Genomic DNA, 26222 nt, shown 5'->3' with positions numbered 1-26222 from the left:
CTTCAATAGTTAGAATTTTTATATTGGGTCCATAATTTGCTGTGGCAGGGCATCTAACGGCATCTGCCATTAGTTAGACTTGCCCTTGTACGTTTAGGTTTTAAAAATTTTTGCGTGGCAAGTTGCTGAAAGTACGAGCTGATAACGTTGCAGCGAGGGAAACCTGGGATCTGAGTGAACAGGGCAAGCAGCTGTGTTTCTCCTTAACCAATCAAATTGAAAGATTGTGAAATTAATAGTGCAAAGACTGAGAAGAAAGTATAAGTTAGAATGGGTGAATTCAATGTCAAATCAGGTACAGAAAGAGAGGGAAAGAAAGATTGGATTAAGAGAGAGGAAAAGGAAAAAATTTTAATTTAAAATTTTACATTTTTAAAATCTCCAACAATTTTAAAACCTGAAGGAATGAGACGTCAAACTTTTAATAGTTGATTTTCAGTTCCAGAGAGGTTGACTGGCAATAATGAATACTCTTTTTTTATTCGTTCATGGGATGTGGGCGTCGCTGGTGAGGCCGGCATTTATTGCCCTTGAGAAGGTGGTGGTGAGCCACCTTCTTGAACCACTGCAGTCCGTTAGGAAGGGAGTTCCAGGATTTTGGACGATGAAGGAACGGCGATATATTTCCAAGTCAGGATGGTGTGTGACTTGGAGGGGAATGTGCAGGTGGTGTTGTTCCCATGTGCCTGCTGCTCTTGTCCTTGTAGGTGGTAGAGGTCGCGGGTTTGGGAGGTGCTGTCGAAGAAGCCTTGGCGAGTTGCTGCAGTGCATCCTGTGGATGGTACACACTGCAGCCACGGTACACCAGTGGTGAAGAGAGTGAATGTTTAGGGTGGTGGATGGGGTGCCAATCAAGCGGGCTGCTTTATCTTGGATGGTGTCGAGCTTCTTGAGTGTTGTTGGAGCTGCACTTATCCAAGCAAGTGGAGAGTATTCCATTACACTCCTGGCTTGTGCCTTGTAGATGGTGGAAAGGCTTTGGGGAGTCAAGAGATGAGTCACTCGCCGCAGAATACCCAGCCTCTGACCTGCTCTTGTAGCCACAGTATTTATGTGGCTGGTCCAGTTAAGTTTCTGGTCAATGGTGACCCCCAGGATGTTGATGGTGGGGAATTCGGCGATGGTAATGCCGTTGAATGTCAAGGGGAGGTGGTTAGACTCTCTCTTGTTGGAGATGGTCATTGCCTGGCACTTGTCTGGCACGAATGTTACTTGCCACTTATGAGCCCAAGCCTGGATGTTGTACAGGTCTTGCTGCATGCGGGCTCGGACTGCTTCATTATTTGAGGGGTTACAAATGAAACTGAACACTGTGCAATCATCAGCGAACATCCCCATTTCTGACCTTATGATGGAGGGAAGGTCATTGATGAAGCAGCTGAAGGTGGTTGGGCCTAGGACACTGCCCTGAGGAACTCCTGCAGCAATGTCCTGGGGTTGAGATGATTGGCCTCCAACAACCACTACCTTCTTCCTTTGTGCTAGGTATGACTTCAGCCACTGGAGAGTTTTCCCCCTGATTCCCATTGACTTCAATTTTACTAGGGCTCCTTGGTGCCACACTCTGTCAAATGCTGCCTTGATGTCACATTGTTAAAAAGGTACTTAGAGCGAAATGGACGAGTTAACTTTCTGTGGGTGAGTTTAGTTCGTGTCTACCGCGTAAATACAAGAATTTCATGGCGTTCAATGCATTTCAGTGGTGAGGCAGACAGCGCGATGCCGTTCTCCCGAAGTTAACAGCGGAGCGCGCATCTCGGACAGCAACTTTTGGATTTCCACACTTAACCGTGCATCTGCCCTCACCTGAAATTGCGGTAGCATTTGCGCATAAATAATGGCAGGCGCCGTTAGCCTCACCGTTATTTTGGCAGCAAATTATGGCCCAATGTGACCAGACCATGGTTTATAATTTAGTATGTAGACAGTGATATTGATGCTGTGCAATGGAATGGTGCCTGCTATTATCTATGGTTGATTTGCATTTTCATCTGTATTGTCATGGATGTCCAGCAGTTTTCTGCAGGGGAAGGAGATTTAAATTGCCAACTGAATCAATCCGGGCCACTCTCTGGGGCCCCTTGCACGCTGTCAGCCTTGGTTCATTGGGTAGCACTCTCGCCTCTGAGTCATAATATTGTGGGTTCAAGTCCCACTCCAAAGATTCAGCACAGAATCTAGGCTGACACTCCAGTGCAGTACTGAGGGAGTGCTACATTATCGGAGGTGCTGTTTTTCAAATGAGACATTAAACAGAGGCTCTGTCTACCTTTCAGGTGAATGTAAAAGATCCTAGGGCACTATTTCAAAGAAGAGCAGGGGAGTCCTGGCCAATATTTAACCCTTAACCAACATCACTAAAACAGATTATCTGATCATTATCACATTGCTGTTTGTGGGAACTTGCTGTGTGCAATTGGCTGCCTTGTACAAGAAAGAACTTGCATTTATATAACACCTTTCATGACCTCAGGATGTCCCAAAGTGCTTCACAACAATGAAGTACTTTTTGAAGTGTAGTCACTGTTATAATGTAGGAAATGCGGCAATTAATTTGCAGTGTGATAACGACCAGATAATCTATTTTAGTGACGTTGGTTGAGGGTTAAATATTGGCTAGGACACCGGGGGGAACTCCCCTGCTCTTCTTTGAATAGTGTCGTGACCTTTTATGTCCACTTGAGAGGGCAGACAGGGCCTTAATTTAACGTCTCATCAGAAAGACGGCACCTCCAACAAGGCAGCATTCCCTCAGTACTGCACTGGAGTGTCAGCCTAGATTATGTGCTCAAGAGATGCCCAGAAGTAATGGCAGGAGATCGCTGTGCAATGGGGGTAATTTTGACTTTGGGCGTAGTGTAAAATGGGCGATATCGATTCAGCCGCCTGTTATGCAGCTTGCCCGATTTTCATTCCATTGAATCAATATCGCCCGTTTTACACTAGCATCTAAAGTCAAAATTACACCCAAGTGAGTGCCGCCTCTAGCTTCCTCCCACTCAGCTAAGCAATGCCAGAGTAAGTTTAAGGACTATACCAGATTAGTAAAGGTGTGAGAAGCCATCAACTCCTTCCAAGAAAGCACAGTACTAAGTATATCCTGCTACTTACAATGACCCCCACCTCACACTTTATCAAAGTACTTTAACAGCTTACCATCAATGTCCACAAGGCTGCACCAGACCCTTGACATCCCCAGACTTCATTCGATCTGCAAATAACTTGCACGGAATGGAATTGCTGATTGCATGTGAATAACTGACCAATAGAATCAAAGGGCCCAAAATTCTGTGATTTTCTCTTTGCATATGTAAGAATCTGTTTGTAATTCAGTATTAAAGCTAGGTGGAAAAGAAGCAGAAGATCAAATGTGAGGTGTTCTAATAGGAGTCTTTTTTTTAAAAAAAACATAATCTGGTAGCTATAAGTTCTAGAGCATTGAAAAACATGTGCCTTGGAAATTAAGGTGGACTTTCCTGTGGATTTACTTGTACATATGTTCTTTCAAACTTCAATCTTGACTGGCAACATTTTGCTATTTTTAACCAGAAGAGAAAAATGGCCGGGCTGGAGTTTTTTTCCATGCTGATCAAATATACCTCTTGATGAACAATCAGGAAGTGTCACTAACGATGCTTGTGGATGAAACTATCCCACCTTCCCAAATGAGGAGAATACTAAGGAATTAACAAAAAAAAAATGTTAAATTAATTTTAAACTTACATGTAAATTTTGTTCTGAAAACTGCACATAGTTGGTTAAGGGTGCAAGTTGAGAGTGTGCACATTTCACACACAATCGCTGTGCTCGTTTTTTTTTCCACCTCCAATTTTCTCCCCTCTGCTCCTGAAGGCATTGGCTTCCTCACTGGAATACAGTTCAACAGGTATTAGATGCCCCCCCAGTGCGAAGTGGGTATTATTCATGTCTGTAGCGTAACAGTGAGTAGCAGCAGGATAACAGACTGCAGAAGACGTCACAATTGATCCCAATCCTGTACTTACCCAGCATCTACACATGCAGACTTCCAGCAGAGGTCACTGTATACAGATCTGAAATGGGAACTCCAGCTGATTTTCTTTTCTTTTCTAACCTGGGGGCACTGTGGCCAATTTTAGTGCCCTCACTGCTGATCCTGAATAAGATCAATAAATTCAGCACAGATTAGGGACCTTTCCTAGTCTATATAGCTCAGAGAATCACTTTGCTCAATAGACCACAGTATCATCACATCAATTATCTCTGTGGTGTCACAGAAGACAAACTTGTATTTTTTTTATCAATTAATTAGGAAGAAAAGCAAAGGTTGCATTCAGTATTAAAACAAAAATAATATTGTTGCATGTAATTCAATTTTTAAACTTTAATATTTTATTAGCCTTCTTTCTCTTTAAAAACAGGTGCAGAGTACAGTAAGAGAATGGGCTATGATATAGAGCGATTTGTAGGCTACGTAAATGAAGGACTATTGTGTTGCATCTGCCGAGATGTGTTGGAGAATCCTTTACAGGCTCCATGTGAACATGCCTTCTGCACATCATGTATCCACGGGTGGCTCGTGCAGAACCATAATTGTCCTGAAGATCGGCAAGCCCTGGACATATCCATGCTTCGACCACTATTCAGGTAATCTTCCAAATATCTGTCTAATATTTTTTTTAAAAATGCACATGTGCTTATTTCCTGTCAGACACATTTCTCAGTCACACTTAATTATAGACAAATTTATTCTGGGAAAATTTCTTGCAGCAGATTGGCTCACATGCAAATTTCTTCCAACAATCTTGTATTAAAAGATGTGCTGAGAAACTCTCCCACCAACTGAAAATACCTTAATACAGAAGTCAGAATGTCTGTAGTCAGTGACTTAAAAATAACCTTAGCAATTACATTTTTAAAGAAAAGAAAAAGAAAGACAGGCATTTCATCAACTGGTGTCTTGAATGAATAAAATTGCTCCAAGTATTTTTTGAAAATTCTTTCGATCATCATCTTGAACTCCTGCTATCTGAGAAACATTGTACTGGAAATAAGGTTTGTAACACAATAAAAGCATAAAAAAATTCACAAGAAAATCTTACCTATAGAGCAACATTTTGCATTGGAGACCCCTGTTCTCTTTGAGAAGCCTAGGGCTTGAGTTCCTGAGTTTGTGCCAAATGAAGAGACTGTACAAGGTAATAGAGCTTTTTTCCCCAGCATGCATTTCAGAATTTCTTTGACAACAAGACTGGCATGCCTAGGTGTTCTGTTAGCAAACTTGGTTCCTTGTATCCCCCAGTCCAGCAATGGAGAAGCACCAGCAAGACAAACTGTTAGGGAAAACATTTGTAGGAGCAGTAAAAGTAAACAGGGTAAATGCAATTTTTTTGTGGTAACTTCGCTGAGAAAAACAGTGATACTATACTATATATTATGATACTACATTCAAGGATCTATTTATTTAACAAATACAGCATGTTGTATGTGTGACAAATGAAATGTTTCACTTAAGTTTGTATTTAATGTCTATATTTTGTAACATATTCTAAATGTTTAAATCAGCTATATCTCTATGGATTTAAATTTATTTCAGAACTAAAAAATAACCAACAAAAAATTGATTCGTGTACCAGCAGAAATTTTGAAAGGGCTATGCCATTGTTCTAATTTATAGGGAAGTTCCCCAAGTGTGGAATTTTAAACAAACAGTCATTTTAATAGCACTAAAGTACTATTGAGAAGATTTTTTTTTAATACATTCTCGGCATGTGGATGTCGCTGGCAAGGCCGGCATTTATTGCCCACCCTAGTTGCCATGAGAAGGTGGCAGTGGGCCTTTTTGAACCGCTGCAGTCTGTGTGATGAAGATGCTCCCACAATGCAGTTAGGTAGGGAGTTCCTGGATTTTGACCCAGTGACAACGAAGGAACGGCGATATTTGTCTTAGTCAGGACAGAGTGTGACTTGGAGGGGAACTTGGAGGTAATTGCATAACTATGCATCTGCTGCCCCTAGCCCTTCTAGGTGGAAGAAGCCACAGGTTCTGGACGCTCTGCCGGACAAACATTGGTGAGTTGCTGCAGTGCATCTTGTAGTAGTATACGCTGCAGCCGTGTTACGCCAGTGGTGGAAGGGCTGGATGTTTAGGCTGGCCGATTAAGTGCCGATCAAGTGGACTGCTTTGTCCTGGATGGTGTTGAGCTTCTTGAGTGTTGCTGTAGCTGCACCGACTCAAGCAAGTGAAGTATATTCCATCACACTCCTAACCTGTGCCTTGTAGGTGGTGGAGAGGCTTTGGATAGTCGGGAGGTCGTGGTTGTTGGAGGCCAATCATCTCAGCCCCAGGACTTTGCTACAGGAGTTCCTCAGGGCAGTGTCCTAGGCCTAACCATCTTCAGCTGCTTCATCAATGACCTTCCCTCCATCACAAGGTCAGAAATGGGGATGTTCGCTGATAATTGCACAGTGTTCAGTTCCATTCGCAACCCCTCAAATAATGAAGCAGTCCGAGCCCGCATGCAGCAAGACCTGGACAACATCCAGGCTTGGGCTCATGAGTGGCAAGTAACATTTGCGCCAGACAAGTGCCAAGCAATGACCATCTCCAACAAGAGAGAGTCTAACCACCTCCCCTTGACATTCAACGGTATTACCATCGCCGAATCTCCCACCATCAACATCTTGGGGGTCACCATTGACCAGAAACTTAACTGGACCAGCCACATAAATACTGTGGCTACAAGAGCAGGTCAGAGGCTGGGTATTCTGCGGCGAGTGACTCACCTCCTGACTCCCCAAAGCCTTTCCACCCTCTACAAGGCACAAGTCAGGAGTGTGATGGAATACTCTCCACTTGCTTGGATGAGTGCAGCTCCAACAACACTCAAGAAGTTCGACACCATCCAGGACAAAGCAGTCCGCTTGATTGGCACCCCATCCACCACCCTAAACATTCACTCCCTTCACCACCGGCACACAGTGGCTGCAGTGTGTACCATCCACAGGATGCACTGCAGCAACTCGCCAAGGCTTCTTTGACAGCACCTCCCAAAGCCGCGACCTCTACCACCTAGATGGACAAGAGCAGCAGGCACACAGGAACAACACCACCTGCACGTTCCCCTCCAAGTCACACACCATCCCGACTTGGAAATATATTGCCGTTCCTTCATCGTCGCTGTGTCAAAATCCTGGAACTCCCTTCCTAACAGCAGAGGGGGGAAGATCCGGGGGTGGGAGAGGGGGGGATGAAGAGGGGGATATCTGAGAGGGAGACATCGGACATCAGAGCAGGGTGAAAAGATAGATTCATTTTGTGTTTTAATTTCTTTCTATGATGTTTTGTGTAATTTATTTGATTTCTTTTTCCCTGATCTGGCCCTTCACGCCTGGATTCACCAGGCGTGAATCAAGCGGTGGGCGAGCTGCCCAGGTAAGTTTAAAAATCATGACAATTACTTCATCTGTCACAGGTAAAGTGCCTTAAGTACCTCAATGAGGTACATTTGGCTCTTTAACTGTCATATTGCCGTTTTCGGGTCGCCTATGCACATAGGTGGTCCCTGGGAAACTCGCAAGTCAGCGGATTGGAGCCGGCTTCCGAACCCGAACGGGATTTTCGCGATTTTCGGAGCCCCCCCTCGCCCCCGCAATTGCCCCCTAACATTGAGCCCCAAGTCTCTGGAGTGAGACTCAAGCGAGAATGCTAACAACTGAGCCACAGCTGACCACCTGTGATGAACACTCTGCAATTATCAAATGTACAGCTCTGCTTCTGACCTCATGGTGCAGGGAAGGTCATTGATGAATCTGCTGAAGATTGTTGGGCCTAGAATGCTTCCCTGAAAAGATACTTAGTAAAGAAAGAAAGATACAAACCTGTCTAACCTTTTCTTAAGTTTATACATTTCTTGGCCCTCACTATATTAAAAAAAAATCATACCATAGAGTGTCTATTGATATCCTAGGTAAAAATTTGCTTTCCCCCAGTGAGATATGCACAGACTGATTTATTTATATAACTGATGTGTGGAAACAGTTATTTATTTATGTACCTGCAGTAGGTATGCAAGACACTGTTTATTTGCAACAAACAAATAAAAAGTACTTGAATTCTGTTTCTGAGCTGATGTCTTACAAACTTCTTTTCAAACCATTTCAGAGGAAATATGCATTGTTCACCAACTCACCGTGAGCTACGTTATGGAAGAGCTGTTATTTTAAGTTTAAATTTTATGTCCCTGTTTTCATTTGCAACTAACTGCACCATCTAATGCATAAGCAATGTTAAGGATTACAAAATATAGTAGAAATTTTGAAACTTTAGGAAGAAGGAAGGAAATAAATCACATCACTTTTAAATATGCTTTTTTAATATATGTTCTGAAACAACTGATGTGGTGTTTCATGATGAATTAAAATTCTTTTTTAGCTATGTCTTCACCAATAAAAATAGTTTTGCTGAAGCAAATTGCCTGTAAGCATAAATGGGAAAAGAATAAAGAAGTTTACCTAGAGTCATAGAGTTATACAGCATGGATAGAGGCCCTTCGGCCCATCGTGTCCACGCCGGCCATCAAGCCCTGTCTAATCTAATCCCATATTCCAGCATTTGGTCCGTAGCCTTGTATGCTATGGCATTTCAAGTGCTCATCCAAATGCTTCTTGAATGTTGAGGGTTCCTGCCTCCACAACCCTCTCAGGCAGTGAGTTCCAGACTCCAACTACCCTCTGGGTGAAAAGGTTCTTTCTCAAATCCCCTCTAAACCCACCGCCTTTTACTTTGAATCTATGCCCCCTTGTTATAGAACCCTCAACGAAGGGAAAAAGCTCCTTAGTATCCATCCTATCTGTGCCCCTCATAATTTTGTACACCTCAATCATGTCCCCCCTCAGCCTCCTCTGCTCCAAGGAAAACAAACCCAATCTTCCCAGTCTCTCATCATAGCTGAAGCGCTCCAGCCCTGGTAACATCCTGGTGAATCTCCTCTGCACCCTCTCCAAAGCGATCACATCCTTCCTGTAGTGTGGCGACCAGAACTGCACACAGTACTCCAGCTGTGGCCTAACCAGTGTTTTATACAGCTCCATCATAACCTCCTTGCTCTTATATTCTATGCCTCGGCTAATAAAGGCAAGTATCCCATATGCCTTCTTTACCACCTTATCTACCTGTTCCGCCGCCTTCAGGGATCTGTGAACTTGCACACCAAGATCCCTCTGACCCTCTGTCTTGCCCAGGGTCCTCCCATTCATTGTGTATTCCCTTGCCTTGTTAGTCCCTCCAAAGTGCATCACCTCGCACTTTTCCGGGTTAAATTCCATTTGCCACTGTTCCGCCCATCTGACCAACCCATCTATATCGTCCTGCAGACTGAGGCTATCCTCCTCGCTATTTACCACCCTACCAATTTTTGTATCATCAGTGAACTTACTGATCATACCTTTTACATTCATATCCAAGTCATTAATGTAGACCACAAACAGCAAGGGACCCAGCACCGATCCCTGTGGTACCCCACTGGCCACAGGCTTCCAGTCACAAAAACAACCTTCGACCATCACCCTCTGCCTTCTGCCACTAAGCCAGTTTTGTATCCAAAGTGCCAAGGCACCCTGGATTCCATGGGCTCGTACCTTCTTGACCAGTCTCCTGTGGGGGACTTTATCGAAGGCCTTACTGAAATCCATGTATACCACATCCACTGCGTTACCCTCATCCACACGCCTAGTCACCCCCTCAAAAAATTCAATCAAATTAGTCAGACATGATCTTCCCTTGACAAAGCCATGTTGACTATCCCTGATTAATCCTTGCTTCTCCAAGTGGAGACTAATTTTGTCCTTCAGAATTTTTTCCAATAATTTTCCTACCACTGATGTTAGGCTCACTGGCCTGTAGTTCCCCGGTTTTTCCCTACTCCCCTTCTTGAATAATGGTACTACATTAGCGGTTCTCCAGTCCTCTGGCACATCCCCTGTGGCCAGAGAGGTTCTGAATATATGTGTTAGAGCCCCCGCAATCTCCTCCTTTGCCTCACACAGTAGCCTGGGATACATTTCGTCCGGGCCTGGGGATTTACCCATTTTTAGGCCTGCTAAAACCGCCAATACCTCCTCCCGCTCGATGTTAATATGTTCGATTATATCACAGTCCCCCTGCCGTATTTCAATGTCTACATCGTCCTTCTCCATAGTGAAAACAGATGCAAAAAATTCATTTAGAACTCCTCCTACATCTGCCGGCTCCACACACAGATTGCCATTTTTGTCCCTAATGGGCCCTATTTTTTCCCTAGTCATCCTCTTACCCTTAATATACTTATAAAACATCTTAGGATTTTCCTTTATTTTGCTCGCCAGTGTTATTTCATGGCCCCTCCTTGATCTCCTAATGTCATTTTTAAGTACCCCCCTGCACTTTTTGTACTCCTCTTGGGCTTCCTCCGTCTTTAGCCTTTTGTATCTGCCAAAAGCCCTCCTTTTTTTCCTAATCCATTCTCGTATATCCCCTGACATCCAAGGTTCCCTGGAGTTCTTGGAACCACCCTTGACCTTTACGGGAACATGTTGCCATTGTATGGTCTCAATCTCCCTTCTGAAAGACTCCCATTGCTCCGATGCGGATTTTCCTACAAGCAGCTGATCCCAGTCCATTTTGGCCAGATTCTGCCTTATCCTATTAAAATCGGCCTTCCCCCAATTTAGAACCTTTATTTCCGGCCCCTCCCTGTCCTTTTCCATGACCACCTTAAATCTCACCGAATTATGGTCACTGTCACCAAAGTGCTCACCTACTAGCACTTCTTCCACTTGGCCGGCCACATTCCCTAGAATTAGGTCCAGTACCGCCCCCTCTCTTGTAGGACTTTCTACATGCTGGCTCAAAAAGCTCTCCTGGATGCACGTTAAGAATTTTGTACCCTCTAAGCCTTTTACACTCTGAGTATCCCAGTTAATACCTATTCTTTAAATTTCATATTTTCCTGACAGGTATATGCGAAATGATTTGAATCGCCTTCAGATTTGGTGCAAAAATAGACAGCATGGTTGTGAAACAATCTGTTCTTTAGAAGCTATTGACAGACATGAAAGAGAGTGTGAATACAGCCAAGTTCCTTGCTTAAATGCTGGTAAGTGAAAAGCAACAAAAATTATTTTGTATCAGCATTTAGTTTGAACAATTTGCAATCCTTGTTTTAGATTCCTTTTTCTTATGACAAGGAAGAGGATGCATTAACTGTTTGAAACCTGCTGAAAGTTGTTTCTCCTTGAAGAGTAGAAGTCGTGTAAGTTGGTTCTGAATGCGACTTAAAACCAGAATTGACATTCGTTTTCATGAACAATCATTGGAAGGAAGTTTTAATTAATTAATTAACAATTTTAAAATGTCTACTAGAGCATAAGCGTTTTAAAAAGCAGTCTGTATTTGCATGGGAACAGAAATACTAAATGGCCAGAGATAGATTTGCTTTTTTATTTTCACTTTTGTGATGTAGAAAAATCTTTGTATAAACTCTATCCTCTGCCAAATTTGTCTTCATTATTGCCTGAAACTATATTTTTATTGTTTCCTAAAATTATAAATCTTATAATGTCCAGAATTAGATCAGGAAAAAATACCAAGTTCAATTTATAGATTCATGGGAAAAGTGATGGTTACATTCCCTTCAAACAAATAGCCATGTTACATGTGCTTCAGGTTGATTTCATTCTGATTTTCAGCTCCTCGGTCATTGTAACTGATAGTAACTCAGTGCTGCTGAACCATGCCCCCTGGTGGGTAAACGTAGACTTAACCCGATTCTGTTTTAAAGATCGTTAGTAATGGAAATTTTAATTAACCTGTACCCAGAAAGCATGTTTTTATCTAATATGTTAGGAAAGAATTCAATGAGCACCTGAATATCCATGTCTTCCAAGCTGTTTTCAGAACCATGCTATGGAAAAAGAGATAATTAACAGCAGTGCATTCTAACTGAAAAGAGTGGATGAGAAATGACCATTTAACCTTGCTAGTCACTTTCCTTCTACAGACCGTGCATATTTTGCCACTCCTTCTGTGGACTATCTAATTTTTGCCTGTCATGGACTTTATCTATTCTGACACTTCAGTGCAGTACTTAGGGAGTAATACCAATTTTTAGCTGAGACAGTAAACTGAGGACCCATCTGACTGTTTGTATGTAAAAGATCCCATGGCATTATTCGAAGAAGAGTAGGGCGTTCTCCCAGTGTCCCGGCCAACTAAGAAACAGATTAACTAGTGATTCATCTCATTATTTTTACATATAGGGTTTTTAGGGTATGGAATGCCCTACCAGAAACAATGGTGGAAGCAGAATTGATTAAATATAGATAAATTCTAGGTTTCTTTTCCATCCATCGTCCTCCCGCCTTCCTGCGCACGGTCCTGCAAACCTTCTCTCTTCCCCACAAAGTTAATTCAGTGATAGGTCACTAACTTAGAAACCTGAATTTGTCAACTTTGCCCAGTTGCTTTCCATGGCATGACATTTCGATGGTCCAGTAACTCATAATACTCATCTCTTTATAATCTTTAGCCATATTTCTAACCAGATATTTATCTAGCTCTATTTTAAGAGTTAATTACTTTTGCTGGGAGTCTATCCACATATCCAAAACTATAAAGGAAAGAAAGCAGTCGCATCTCTAGTCTACTTGACGCTTATTAGTTTTATATACTTGTCTTCCCTAGTTCTGCACTTACAATTCTATCCTCAGGCCCACTGTTTGAGCAAATAAATGGCTGCAGAGCTATTGTGCAGTCACTCCCTCACCTCTGTCTTTGATGCCCCTATCGCCAGAAAAATATTAATTGTCTCCCATCCCAGTTATTCTGTCTGGAATAGCCCCCACCTTTGGTCCCTCAAGTTCAAGGGGCACAAACTTGAGCATATCTGGCACAAGTGGCTTAGCCATCCATCATCAGGTTTGGCCGAACTACATCAAGCCCTACCAGGACTCACTGTCCTCTAGCAAAACCTCTCGTTACTCTAGGATCATCCTAGAGAGCAAAGATAATCCCTGGTTTCTTTGCTCTACTACCAAACATCTCCTTAACCCCTTCTCTCCTGCATCCTCCTCCTCCCCTCTAACAACAAGTGCAAGGAGCCAATGGACGACCTTGTCACCAGGATAGAGACCTAGAGGCTATCAGCTGCTGCTGCTGCTTCCCTCCCTTCCTGTTGCCCATCAAGCAAAACACCTTCCTTCCATCCTAGCCCTGAATCCCCGTTTCCCTCCCGTCTTGCCACATGCCCTCTGAGCTCATCCTTTTCATGGGACCCACTTCCTGCTCCTTTGATCCTATTCTCACTAAACTGCTGACCACCTTCCCTTCCTGGCTATCATGCTAGCTGATATTATAAATGGTTCCTTGTCTTCAGATACTGTCCTCCTGGCTTTGAGAATCAACATCATCACCTCCTTAACAAAAAATGCATTGCCAACCCCTCTGTCCTAAGAAACAACCAGCTTATCTCCATTTCCCTTTCTCTTTCCTCTTAAGTCCTTGAATGTGTTGTCATCTCCCATCTCTCTTGCAACTCCCTGTTTGAATCTCTACAATCAGGTTTCCGCCCCTCCCCCAGCACCAAAATGGCCCTAACCAAAGTCACAAATGACATTCACTAACCATAGTGCATTATGCCTTATCATCCTCCTCGACCACTGCAGTCTTTGATACGGTCAGCCACTCTATCCTCTTCCTATGCCTCTCTTTAGTTGTCTTGGATGAGCTGTAATATTCTCCAGTATGTAATAACAATGAGAATATAATGGACATGGTCTCATCCTGTGTGTTGTGTAGGATTCAAAAAATTTCTACAACTAGAGTAAGGTCATACTTTCCATTTTTTTTAGCCCAAGTGTTTTAAGTATCCCTTTGCCAATTTTCTTTAGGTGGAATTTACATGTGTTACGGATGTGGTATGTATTTAACACTAACAGTTGTTGCAGTGCAATATTTAACCTTTGATTTCACAATAAAAGTGGTTTTGTCAAAATTGTTATTGTGCATTTTCAGTGCAGTGATTTGGATGATTTTTGTGTTAGGTTGGCTAAGTTGGTAGCAAAATTACCTCTGGTTCAGATGATTGTGGAATCAAGCCCCACACCATGGCTTGAACACAGTCGGCTGACACTCCAATGCAGAAAGTGTCATTCTTTGGATGGGATGTTGAGTCAGTATCCAGTCTGCTTGTCCCTTTGGGTCTGCTGGACATTAATGATCCAATATCACTAATCAAGCAAGAGCAGAAAAATCTCCCAGTGTCTAACATTCCTCTCTCAACCAAATAACAGCTACAAACAGATTGACTGGTCATTCATCAGATTGTTCTTTATCGAATGTTATTGATGCAGGAGGGCTATCACGTTTGCCTATATAACAACACTTTAAAAAAAACAAAATTTATTGTATAAAACACAGCCATTTAATTGTGAAATGTGCTATATAAATGCAAATATTATTTCAGCTTTACTATATCACAATATTTAATTTTTCTTTGTGTTCATTTCTATTCAGCATAATGACATTCAGATAATCTCTTATTGAATGTCTGTTTTCAACATATGATCGACATGTTTCACTATATTTTATACTCCTTGATTGCTTCTCTTCTCACCTCAACTCCCCTCCTTGCGCCCATGCTAGCTGACATTGTTAATGGTTCCATTTCCACAGACATCATTCCCTCTCCCTTTTAAAACCACTGACATCACCCACCCTCCTCGAAAGAACCACTCTTGACCCATCTGCCCTCTCCAACTACCACCCCATCTCTAATCTTTCTTTTCTCTAAGATTCTCATTGCCACCCAGTTTCATGATCATCTAACTCAAAACTCCCCATTTGAATCCATGTAGTTGGACTTGTGCCGTTCTCACACAGCACCAAGACGGACATGGCCAAAGTCATAAATGGCATCCTGTGTGACTGACCATGGCGCTTTATCTCTCCTTGGCCTTCTGCAGCATTTGATACTATGGAACATGCCATCCTCCCCGATCACCTTTTTCCTCTTGTTCAGCTTTTTGGGACTGCCTTTGTAATGGTTCCGTTTCCATCTAACTGAACACAGCCAGCGCATCTTCAGCAATGGCTTCTCTTCCCACACTTGCTGTCACCAGATTTTCTGTTCTCCAACTTCCTCCTTGCCAACCACACCCCACCCAACCTTTGCAGCTTATTACAGCCTTATGTCTTCTCCCGCACCCTTCAATCTTACAATTCTGACCTTCTGTGCATCCTTGCCTTCTTTCACCCCACCACTGGTGATAGAGCCTTAAGGTGCCTCCGTTCTACCTGCTGGAGCTTTCTCCCTAAACCAAACCTAACTGTAAACATAATGACATTTTATTTTGAAATAGAATTGCCTGGGGGGGGGGGGGGTGAAGAAAGAGTGAATGTACATTAAAAAGACAAAAAGGTAGTGAAAGCAGCTCCAATGGGAATGAGACTAGGTGGATATCTCTATCAAAGAGGGAGCAAAAACGCAGTGGGCTGAATGCCTTCTCCTGTGCTGAAAACTTCTATGATTCTGAAATAAAATCACCAGCTCCACAATGCATGCTTATATTAGCATGATCAATGGATTCTGAAGCAGAGGCCAAAAGCCAGCTCAAGGAAATGCGTGAATGTAGTTGTGTGTCATGATATCTTGTGAATCAGTGGAGGTCATGTTCCCCAACCAAAGTACAGAGATGTAAAATAGTGCACTTCTCTGAGCAGACGTTTTCCTCAGTTTCAGAATTGGCGATAGGTTGATCACACCAGCAACTCTCTTCAAAATGATCATATTTAATTGCATAATGCTTGCCTTATTGCTATGTCTTCAAGGTAAGTAGACCTATCGAATTGGAAAGTCATGATATTGGTGTTAAGTTCTTTGACTGGAAAATGAAATTTGAACCCAGTTTCAGTTAAGAACTGTCATACTATAGTCCAGAAAACCACCTCCTCCTTGTACTGTTTGCATGTTGCATTGCTGTGTTGGTGTTTTGTAATTTAAATTTAATTACTTTCTAGAAAGTTTTTTTTTAGTATATTTATACAATTTTCTCCAAAGGTTGTACTGTTCAGGTAGAGCGACGCAACCTGGAATCTCACATGGCGGTGTGTGAATATCGAAGTCGTGAATGCTCAAATGGATGTGGCTATGCTATACTTAGTGCAGATGATGCACAGCACAACTGTATAGCAGAATTGAGGACAGAACTGGAACTGCTCAGGTATGTAGTGGGCCACTTCAGAACCTGACCTCAAGCTGTGGAAATAGATCAATTACTAATTTAATCATTAAAATTATAGATTGGTTTAACATAATAAGTAGTAGAAAAAGATGGAATGCATCCAAGACAGCTTCCTAGATCATTATTTTTCCAGCCCAACAGGAAAGAAGTATTGAAGTGGAGCAAGTAACTGATGAGAAATGGGAGAGGAGAACATTTGGGAAATAGCAACCGCAATATAGTTCCACATGAAAATAAAGTAGTATGTCAAAGATGTTGAATTAGAAAAAGGCACAGTTCAGTGACGTAAGCAGGTGTTATGGCCCAAGGTAACTGGGTAGAAAGTTAACATACAGGACAGTGGACCAACAGTGGGCAATCTTCAAATATGAGATGGATGCAGTACAAAATAAATATATTCACATAAGGCAAAAAGATCAATAAAGAGAATAAAATTAAACAAAATTGAGAGAGATATGATAAAACCAGGATTAACAATATTAAGGAAAATCCTGAGGAATATAGAAAGTGTAGTAGGGAACTAAAAAGAGTGATTGGAAGGGTTAAAAGAGAATATGAGAATAGGCTATCAGATAAGGCTACTACATAAGGTACAAACCGTTGGCATAGATAGGAATGTATTAAAATGGATTGGCAAATGGTTGGTTGGTTGACAACAAGTAGTAGTGCATGGGCAGGTAGCTGGTTGGCAGCCAGTTACCAGTGGAGTGCCGCAAGCTTCAGTGCAACAAGAAACCTTAATAGGTTTCAAGAAAGAACTAGAAAGGACAAGAACTAGGTTCTTGTCAACAAATAGGATTTGGGGTTATTAGAAATGCACCAAGGGAATACTGTGAATAGGTGGGCTAGATGGACCAAAGGTCGTCTTCTGCCTGAAACTTACTATGGCCCAGACTTTTCTGAAAACTTGCTCTGAAACAATGGCGTAAGTATAGCATGATGCCGATTTTCGGCACAAAAGATCGAGGAATTTCCTGCTTAAGTCACTTACGCCCACTTTTACACTACACCTGAATTTCTTCAGTCTTTTATGCAAGTTCCGTGATACCTCTGCCGCTCATTAACATGGCTCTGCTCCCAAAGCAACTCAAGCAAATTTACGCCAATTCTGAATAAGCTGTAAACTTACAATTAAAATTTTAGGCACAACAACAACTTTGATTTTATATAGCGCCTTTAACATAGTAAAACGTCCCAAGGCGCTTCATAGGAGCGATTATCAAACAAAATTTGACACCGAGCCACATAAGGAGATATTAGGACAGAAAGCTTGGTCAAAGAGGTAAGTTTTAAGAAGTGTCTTAAAGGAGGAGAAAGAGGTAGAGGGGCGAAGGGGTTTGGGAGGGAATTCCAGAGCCTAGGACCTAGGCAGCTGAAGGCACAGCCACCAATGGTGGCGCGATTAAAATTGGGGATGCGTAGAGATCTCGGAGGGTTGCAGGGCTGGAGGAGGTTGCAGAGATAGGGAGGGGCGAGCCATGGAGGGATTTGAAAACACGGATGAGAATTTTAAAATCGAGGCGTTCCTAGACCGGGAGCCAATGTAGATCTGTGAACACAGGTGATGGGTGAACGGGACATGATGAGAGTTAGGAAACGGGCAGTAGAGTTTTGGATGAGCTCAAGTTTATGGAGGGTGGAAGATGGGAGGCCAACCAGGAGAGTATTGGAATAGTCAAGTCTACAGGTAACAAAAGCACAGATGAGGGTTTCAGCAGCAGATGAGCTGAGGCGGGGCGGAAACGTGATGTTACAGAGGTGGAAGTAGGCGGTCTTGGTGATGGAGCGGATATGTGGTTGGAAGCTCATCTTCAGGTCAAATAGGATGCCAAGGTTGCAAACGGTCTGGTTCAGTCTCTGTGACCAGGGAGAGGGATGCAGTCGGTGGCTAAGGAAAGGAGTTTGTGGCAGGGACCAAAGACAATGGCTTCAGTCTTCCCAATATTTAGTTGGAGGACATTTTTGCTCATCCAGTACTAGATGTCGGACAAGCAGTGTGACAAATGAGAAACCGTGGCGGGGTCGAGAGAGGTGGTGGTAAGGTAGAGCTGGGTGTCATTAGTGTGCATGTGGAACCTGTGTTGTGTTTTCGAGGGACAGCATGTAGATGAGAAATAGAAGTGGGCCAAGGTTAGATCCTTGGAGTACTCTAGAGGTAAGGCTGCGGGAGCAGGAAGAGAAGCCAATGCAGGTGATTCTCTGGCTACAACTGGATAGATGGAATGGAACCAGGTGAGCACAGTCCCACCCAGCTGGAGGACGGAAGAGAGGCATTGGAGGAGGATGGTGTGGTCAACCGTGTCAAAGGCTGCAGAGAGGTTAAGGAGGATGAGGAGAAATAATTTACCACGGTCACAGTCACATAGGATGTCATTTGTGACTTTGATAAGGGCCGTTTCAGTACTGTGCCAGGGCGGAAAACTGATGGGAGGGATTCAAACATGGAGTTGCGGGAAAGATTGGCACGGATTTGCGAGGTGATAACATGTTCAAGGACTTGAGAGGAAAGAGAGGTTGGAGATTGGGCAAGGACATGGGTCAAAGATGTTTTTTTTGAGGAGGGAGTGATGACACCAGATTTGAAGAGGAGGGGGCACTACCTGAGGAGAGGGAACCGTTAACAATATCAGCTAACATGGGGGCCAGGAAGGGAAGCTGGGTGGTTAGCAGTTTGGTGGGAATAGGGTCGAGGGAGCAGGAGGTGGTGGGTCTCATGGTCAAGGTGAGGTCAGAAAGGGCATGAGCGGAGCTAGGAGGAAAAACTAGAAAAAGATGCAAGTTCAGGGCTAGGGCAGGGGGGAACTTTAGGGGAGGTTTGGGTTGGTGGGCTAGGGGAAGGGGGGGGATGTGGCAGAGGCAGCTGAACAGATGGTCTCAATTTTAGTGACAAAGAAGTCCATGAGTTCCTCGCACTTGTTGGGGGTGAGAGTGGAGGAGGCAGGGGAGAGGGGTTTAAGAAGACTGTTTCTAGTGAAGAGAAGCCGGATGTTTTTGCATTCCAGGATGATCCTGGAATAGTGAGCAGTTTTGGCAGAGGAGAGCAGGACTCGATAGTGCTTTACGTGGTCCAGCCAGATCAGGCCATGAACGGCTAAACCAGTTGTCTGCCATAAAAGTTCAAGTCTGCGTCCCTTTGATTTAGGGAACGGAGATGAAGGCTGTACCGGGGAACGACCTGGGTGAGAGAGAGTAAACTGTTTTAATGGGGACAAGGGCTTCAGAGGTGGAGAAGAGGGTGTGATTGAACAGCTGCAGAAATGTTGTGGTGAATGGAGGGCCAAAGGCTAGACAATTGAGAATTTGAAAGTGCAGTTGTAAGTGACTTGGGGGAAGAGCTTTTTCCAGGGATGGATGCAGAATGAAGTGGGGTTGGGAGGGGGATGGGGATGGGGATGGGGATGTGGGTAGAGAGGGATACAAGGAAGTGATCAGAGTTGGCCTTATCCATGATTGATAAGATGGGAGTAGAGATGGCAAGGTCGAGGGGGTGGCCTTGAATATGGGTAGGGGAGTTTATATGGAGGGCAGTGAACTCGGAGGAGAGGGGGCATGATGAGATGAGATGGAGGTTGAAATTGCCGAGGATGAGAAGTCACTCGGCGCAGAGGCTGAGGGAGGTAAGCAGTGAAGATATCTCGGTGAGAAACTTGGCCTGATACTTGGGTGGGCGGTAGAGAACGAGGATTTTAAAGGAGAGGCGAGAGGGGTGGAACAAGGTGAGATTCTCAAAGGAGGAGAAGGTGCCAGAGGAGTAAGGGGACAGACCAAGGTGTGATTTGGTGATAAAGGCCATGCCGCCATGGCAGTCTGGGAAGCGATGGAAGATATAGCCAGGCGGGCAGGCTTCATCACCCGTCAGCCAGGTTCCGTCCAGGCCATGACTTCTATGCAACAACAACAACATGCATTTATATGGTGCCTTTAACATAGTAAAACGTCCCAAGGTGCTTCACAGGAGTGTTATCAGCGGGATTCGCAGTCATATTTCTGATGTTTTATGGCTTTATTAAAAGCAATTTTAAAAATATTTCTTCTCACTGAGACATGCAATGTATTTTCTGTTTCTTTGAATGTATCTTTATGGAATTGGAATAATTTGCATTAAAAATGAAAAAAACTTGCACAATTGTACCTACTTAAACTTAGAGCTAGAAATTGGGTTAGGCCTGTTTTGGGCTCAAAATAAGCATGCATGTGCCAGAAGCTAGAGGTCCATGGCTCGACTGAAATTCGTGCCTGATCATCATAATACAAGTATCTAGAGGCAGCTCGCCAGGTGGATGCCAACCAATTTGGTCTGGCTGCAACATCAGCAGTGGGCCCAGGTAGGTCATGTGAGGGGAGGAGGGAAGGTAGGTCAGCTGCAGCCCTCAGGAGTGTTGTGAAGCTAGTGCTCCTCCTAGATCCACATGAAGGTAAATTAAAAAGAAGAAACGTACCTTTTTGTTGGTGGCCGCCAGCGCTCTGTTTAAGTATCGCTGGTTAGGCTGCAGCTAGAACAGGAAAATCTGAGCAGAGCATCTCCACTGATTTCTAAGAGGGGTCCTTAAATGGGCGTTAGGCCCCTCATTAGCATATGCAAGGGGCCTAACACCTGTTTACGGTGGCGCCAGGGTTGCCTGAATATCGCCCGAGCCAAAATGGCGTCAGACGTGTTTCTGGTGCATTGGGGCGTGGGATATAGCCCCATGAAATTGGACCTTTTTGCCCCCGTCTCACGCCTGAAGAATGAGTTCAACAAGGTCCAATTTCTCCCCCACTGTGCTTAATGTGCATAAATTATGGTTTGTAGCTACAAAGTTTAATTTTCATGCATAAAGAGGGACTCAAAGAAAGAATATGGCATAAGTTCAGCGCTTTCCTTCGGCATCAATTATTTATGCTGATTTCCACTTTTACTTGATTTTTACATTCTGGAGTATACTAATGAAATTGTCAGCAAATATCGACGTAAGTCGCCAACAGGAAGACTGCCGTAAATTTTGGCAAAACGTGGAAATCTCCAAAGTAAATGTTGATAGGGACAGGATATACCAATTTTAATCATATATAGGTGATGATGAATTCTGCTTTACAGACCAGGAAAATTCAAGGTTTTTGCTAAGCTGGTGCAGGCAAAGGAGAGCTGCAATTGGCATCCTGTATTAAGGATGGAAGGGACTCCACTGGAAGTGTATATGTATGTATACCTGGGGTGGGGACATGTTCGGGCTCTGCTGTGATGGCCCTGAATGAGTCAATACTTTTTAGAAAGAAGTATGAAAGAAGGGAGAAAATTGGGCAAAATAAACAATAAATCTAACATCATGTACTATCCATAGATTTGTTTTGTTTTAAATAAGGTCTGAGATGATTTGTAAAGTCGAAGAAGTAAGGCATGAAATGGAGTCCCGTTTAGATTCTCAAAGAAGGCACATGGTACAGAAAGAAAGTCTTCTGCAAAATGAAATTGAGGAGCTTAAGGTTTGTAGAAATTTATTTATGGTCATTATTCTATGAAACCGGGTATGTATGTGTGATATATAGGCCCTTAAAATGCACGGGCTACAATTCTGGCAGTAATGGGGTTAATTGGTGGGCATCTGACTAAACTGCAGTGCTGAGCCGTTATCGGTGGGTGGGGGGCCCAGGCCCTCTCCCTATTTAGGGGTTCAGGCTGTTTCTCTCGGTGGGCCCAGTTCTGCTCTTCTGGAGGCAAGTGTATGTCATCTCACTGAGAGTGTTAGCCTCCTCTCTTACATCTGGTTCCCTTATGGGCTGGAGAAGCAGGAATTCCCTATATAGGGAGCCCCGACTCCCTCTGTATCACTGGCCAACTAGGATTTTCCAACAAAAATCAGAACTCGGTGTATCCGGGTTGCGGCCTTCAGAGCCATTCAGCCGGAGTCCTCCTGGAGTTGGTGGGAGTTCAGTGGAATGGTTGATGGAATTCAGCCCCATGAAGTCTTGCATATGGTATATACTTCCTGTCCATAAAACACTCTTCCTGTCGTCATGATTTTTGAGCGACACTTTTCAGGTCAACATTTATAATGGAAACTACCTGTGTAAATATTAATAATGGGGGAAATGCTATTCAGTGTATGTCCACACTTTATTATAATATGAAAACCCTATCTTTCTGCTGTATTTGTAAGACTCCTAGCATTGGTGGTGCTATAGTGTGAGTCGCTCAGGTGTGCCACTATTTTCTTTTCACTCCATTTTGCCTATTCTCCAGGTTAGTGTTTAATTTTAAACTATATTTTTTTCATTTTATTTATTTCATATTCTTAATCCTTTTCCTCCAGCCCCCATCCCTGTCCTGTTACCCTCTGACTTGCTGGCCTTCTTACCTACTCTGCACTGCCTTTCCAGACCAATCTGCTTCTCTTTACACCCTCTCCCAACCTTCCCCGCTGCTCTGTCCCACCGTTCCTTGTCTTTGCACTCTCCAATCCCACCTGCCTATGCTGCCCGCTTCCATGCTCCCATTTTTCATTCTAATCTGTTATTTTTTCCCAGTTTTGTCAAATCAGCGATGCACTTTTGTAATTGCTTGCACATTACCTATGTTTCACAGCTCACGGTCTCCTACTCCCTATTATACTCGTGTTCAGTGGTTTTTGTCATGTGTCTTCTTTTGTTAATGCCCCTGATGGACCTGCATTTGAGTGTTTCAGGGACATTTAACTGATGTCATTGGTGGATATGGTGGTTTGCTTAAATGGTGAGAAAGCTGAGGGGCATGATGCACCTGCTTTTTCAATGGGGTCTGTTTTTAAAATATGTGGATATATTTGTAAATGATTTTCAAGCTTGTATGGATGTTTATGTATAATGCATCATTTAAATAAAGCTGATGTCAAACCCATTTACATTCATAGATTTACAGTAAGCAATGTCATGGATGATCTGCTAGAAATATATTAAGAGTTTTGAGTCTTCCTGATTGTGTCACAGTTATATCCTGCATCAGAATTGTTTATCTCTCTACTTCTGGCACACCCTGTTGTAATGTTTGTATACTTACTTTTCAGTCCTCCCGAAGTTAGATGGTGCTGTGGAGCTATGTGCTAGCCACTTTACTTTTCCTCCTGATTCCGGCTGGATCTCCTCCCACTCCTAGATGCCAACTCAGCAGAACGTTTTGTTCAACAGGATTCATTTAGGCACACATCATAATTCATCGGATTGCATTGATTTACCAAATCATTGTAGCCCCAATAGTCTGCAGGTCTATAATGGCAATTACAGCCGGATCGCATTTGCCGGAAACCTATGTCACTGACCGTGGCACATTTTCGAGGGGAGGTTCCCTAATTCAACTGCCAGTGGTGGGCACCTGTGCTACTAGGGGTGCATCTAGGGCACTGGCCTGCCAAAGATTCCATAAAATATAACAGCCCCAGCCGCACCCCCCCCTCCCCCAAACAAGTTATAGGTGCTGCCATGGTCCCCTTTATAAGAGGGCTGCTTGAAAAAGTAAAGAAAAAATGTTATTCCCAAATCTTCCAAGGTCCTGGCTATAATTAGGAGGTACAGTAGTGTAATGGTTATGTTACTGGACTAATAATCCAGAGACCTGAACTAATAATCCAGAGAATGTGAGTTCAAATCCCACCATAGCAGTTTGCGAATTTGAATTCAGTTTAAAAAATCTGGAAATAAAATGCTGGTATCAGTAAAAGTGACCATGCAGCTGTCAAATTGACTTAAAAACCCAACTGGTTCACTAATGTCCTTTAGGGAAGGAAACCTGCCATCCATACCCAGCCTGGCCTATATGTGACTCCATTCTCACACCAATGTGGTTGAATCTTAACTACCCCCTGAAGTGGCCTAGCAAACCACTCTGTTATATCAAACCGCTACCAGGGGTTCAAGAAGATGGCGCAGGGCAACTAGTGTTGGGCAATAAATGCTGACTGTGCCAGCGACGCCCATATCCGGAGAATGAATAAAATAAAATTCTGGTGTGGAGCCCAGATGGGCCCCATAACCCGTGGTGGTCAGAAAGACACTTGGTCTGACTAGGTGTGATCCCACCGACCATTTACCAGGTCCCAGTGCAGGTCCAGAGGACACTCCCAATGTATGCATTTCTTGGCCCCATCCTCCTCTCCCATTATGATGATGGTCATGGCAGAGACTCTTCCCCCAACAGGCAATAGAGGAAACTTTTGGGAAATGCCAGGTCCTAGCACAGTCAGGTCCTGGACTAGTTTCCAGCTATTCTGGTGGATAGCTGCAGATTTTGGGGGGCTATATAAAATTAGTTTGCTAGATTGCAATGAGTGAGGAACACATTCAAATTATTAAATGAATCACTTGAATTCCATTCTTGGAACAGGAATAGGTTTCATATAGAGGATAGTGCAAGACAAGTGAGGTAGGAAATGACAGAGAGTAGAGCAGGTAAAGGATGGGAATACAGAAGCATGGTCAGGAGGAGGAAGAAGTAGGAATGGAGCCTCAGAACAGAGGATTGGGTAGGAAAAGGTCAGGGAACAGGCATAAAGGGAGTAGGAAGGGGCCAGGAATGAAGCGTAAAGTGGCAGATGGCAGCAGAGATGGGGTGAGCAGCAGTGATTATTTTAATACTGTATATTCACATTTGTGTAAAGTTGTATTCATAGCTGTTATACATCCCACTTATGGTGTTAAATTTTGGGACATAATTTGTACTTTCAGAGTCAGATGTCACGTGTGATGTCAGATGTGCGGACGCTCACGGCAGAAGAAAGACTGCACCGTCAGGAACTAGAACAAGCAGAACTTGAGAAAAGAGAACTGATGGAGTTGTTGAAAAGCCTGCATAAAGATACCAGGGTTACCACCGGAGAGGGAAGTAGCAAAAGAAACACCAGTGCCAGACCTCTCAACCGACTGGAAAGCATCAAAAAAAAGCCTAAAGAGGTCACTGTTATTTGAGAAATGGTAAGTTACAGAATAGCTCCCTCAGAAATATAAGTTTTAATTTCAAAAAATGGTTCCAATTAGTGTTGGACTGGAATCATGTAGTGGTTGTGTGTTCCCTCAATGAAGGAAATTAGTGAACCAGTTAGGTGTCTACAACAATCTGGCAGTTTTCTGGTACTAGCCAATTACCAGATTTATTGAATTCAGTTTCACAACTTGCCGTGCTGGGATTTGAACTCATTGGCCAAGAAATTAATTTGTGCCCAAAACGGACAGACGCAAAGTCAGCTGTGCAACAGCTCCTTGTGTGCAGCCTGAGGCTTCTGCCAAATTCAGCATTGTGCCTCATTTTAATGCCACCAGCAAGTTGTGCGGCGAAATGGGTTTACGGTTGGAGAGGGTGGGAAATCAGCTGGCTCCTACACTGAGGTGCCAACAGGCTGGAATTTTTTTTGTGGGCACTCCTGCTGCTAGGTCCACAACAATAAAAACTGAAAATTTTCATGTCCTTTTTTTGAGCTGCCTCTAGTGGTCCCTTTAAGAATCGCTGGTTAGGCCGCTCAACACCTATTATAACATGTGCACCACGTGCTCCATCCATTTTTGCCTGCATTTTGGATTTGGGGTCCTACAGCTGGCATATGACCCCAATTTGTACATTTAAGGAGCCTAACCCTTGTTTCAGGTGGTCACCCTGAATGACTAAAACTCACCTGAGCCAATAGGGTTTCTAGCGCACTTCTGGCTCAGTTCTGGTGCGGCCGATCACAATGCAAAGTTTGGAGGTTTTACACTGATTTTACGCTGGAAAAACGAGCAGCCTGCAGTTGAATTTCTCCCCCTTTGTCTCTGGTTTGCTAATCCAGCAATATAATTACCAGGCTAGCGTACCCTAATGTTACTCCTGCAATGGGAACAGATCTCTTTAAATTCTGTAAGAGCAAAACAATCCTTGGTTCCAACAGATTGATGTATCAATGAGACTCTCAGAATCCAAGGTACATTTGTCTTGCAGGTAAGCTTCCATTTTAACAAGGAAGAAACTGTTATCATGGTGCAAAGTG

At 43.4% G+C, this 26222-nt stretch overlaps 1 protein-coding gene across 1 annotated transcript in view; it reads left to right on the top strand.

The window, feature by feature from the left end:
* rnf41l (ring finger protein 41, like) overlaps positions 1 to 26222 on the top strand; it is a 61493-nt gene that overhangs the window by 27886 nt on the left and 7385 nt on the right. Inside the window, exons 3-7 of the mRNA XM_067979292.1 lie at positions 4401 to 4626; positions 10975 to 11114; positions 16074 to 16236; positions 21600 to 21720; positions 24931 to 25176. Of these exons, the coding sequence (XP_067835393.1) occupies positions 4421 to 4626; positions 10975 to 11114; positions 16074 to 16236; positions 21600 to 21720; positions 24931 to 25170 (870 nt within the window). The 5' untranslated portion in view covers positions 4401 to 4420 and the 3' untranslated portion in view covers positions 25171 to 25176. The remainder of the gene's footprint in view (positions 1 to 4400; positions 4627 to 10974; positions 11115 to 16073; positions 16237 to 21599; positions 21721 to 24930; positions 25177 to 26222) is intronic.

This window comes from Heptranchias perlo, chromosome 3 (genome assembly GCF_035084215.1).
Source record: "Heptranchias perlo isolate sHepPer1 chromosome 3, sHepPer1.hap1, whole genome shotgun sequence".
In the NCBI taxonomy this organism is placed as follows: domain Eukaryota; kingdom Metazoa; phylum Chordata; class Chondrichthyes; order Hexanchiformes; family Hexanchidae; genus Heptranchias; species Heptranchias perlo.
The sequence above is the reverse complement of the archived record's forward strand: the minus strand, read 5'-3'. Positions and strand labels throughout refer to the sequence as shown.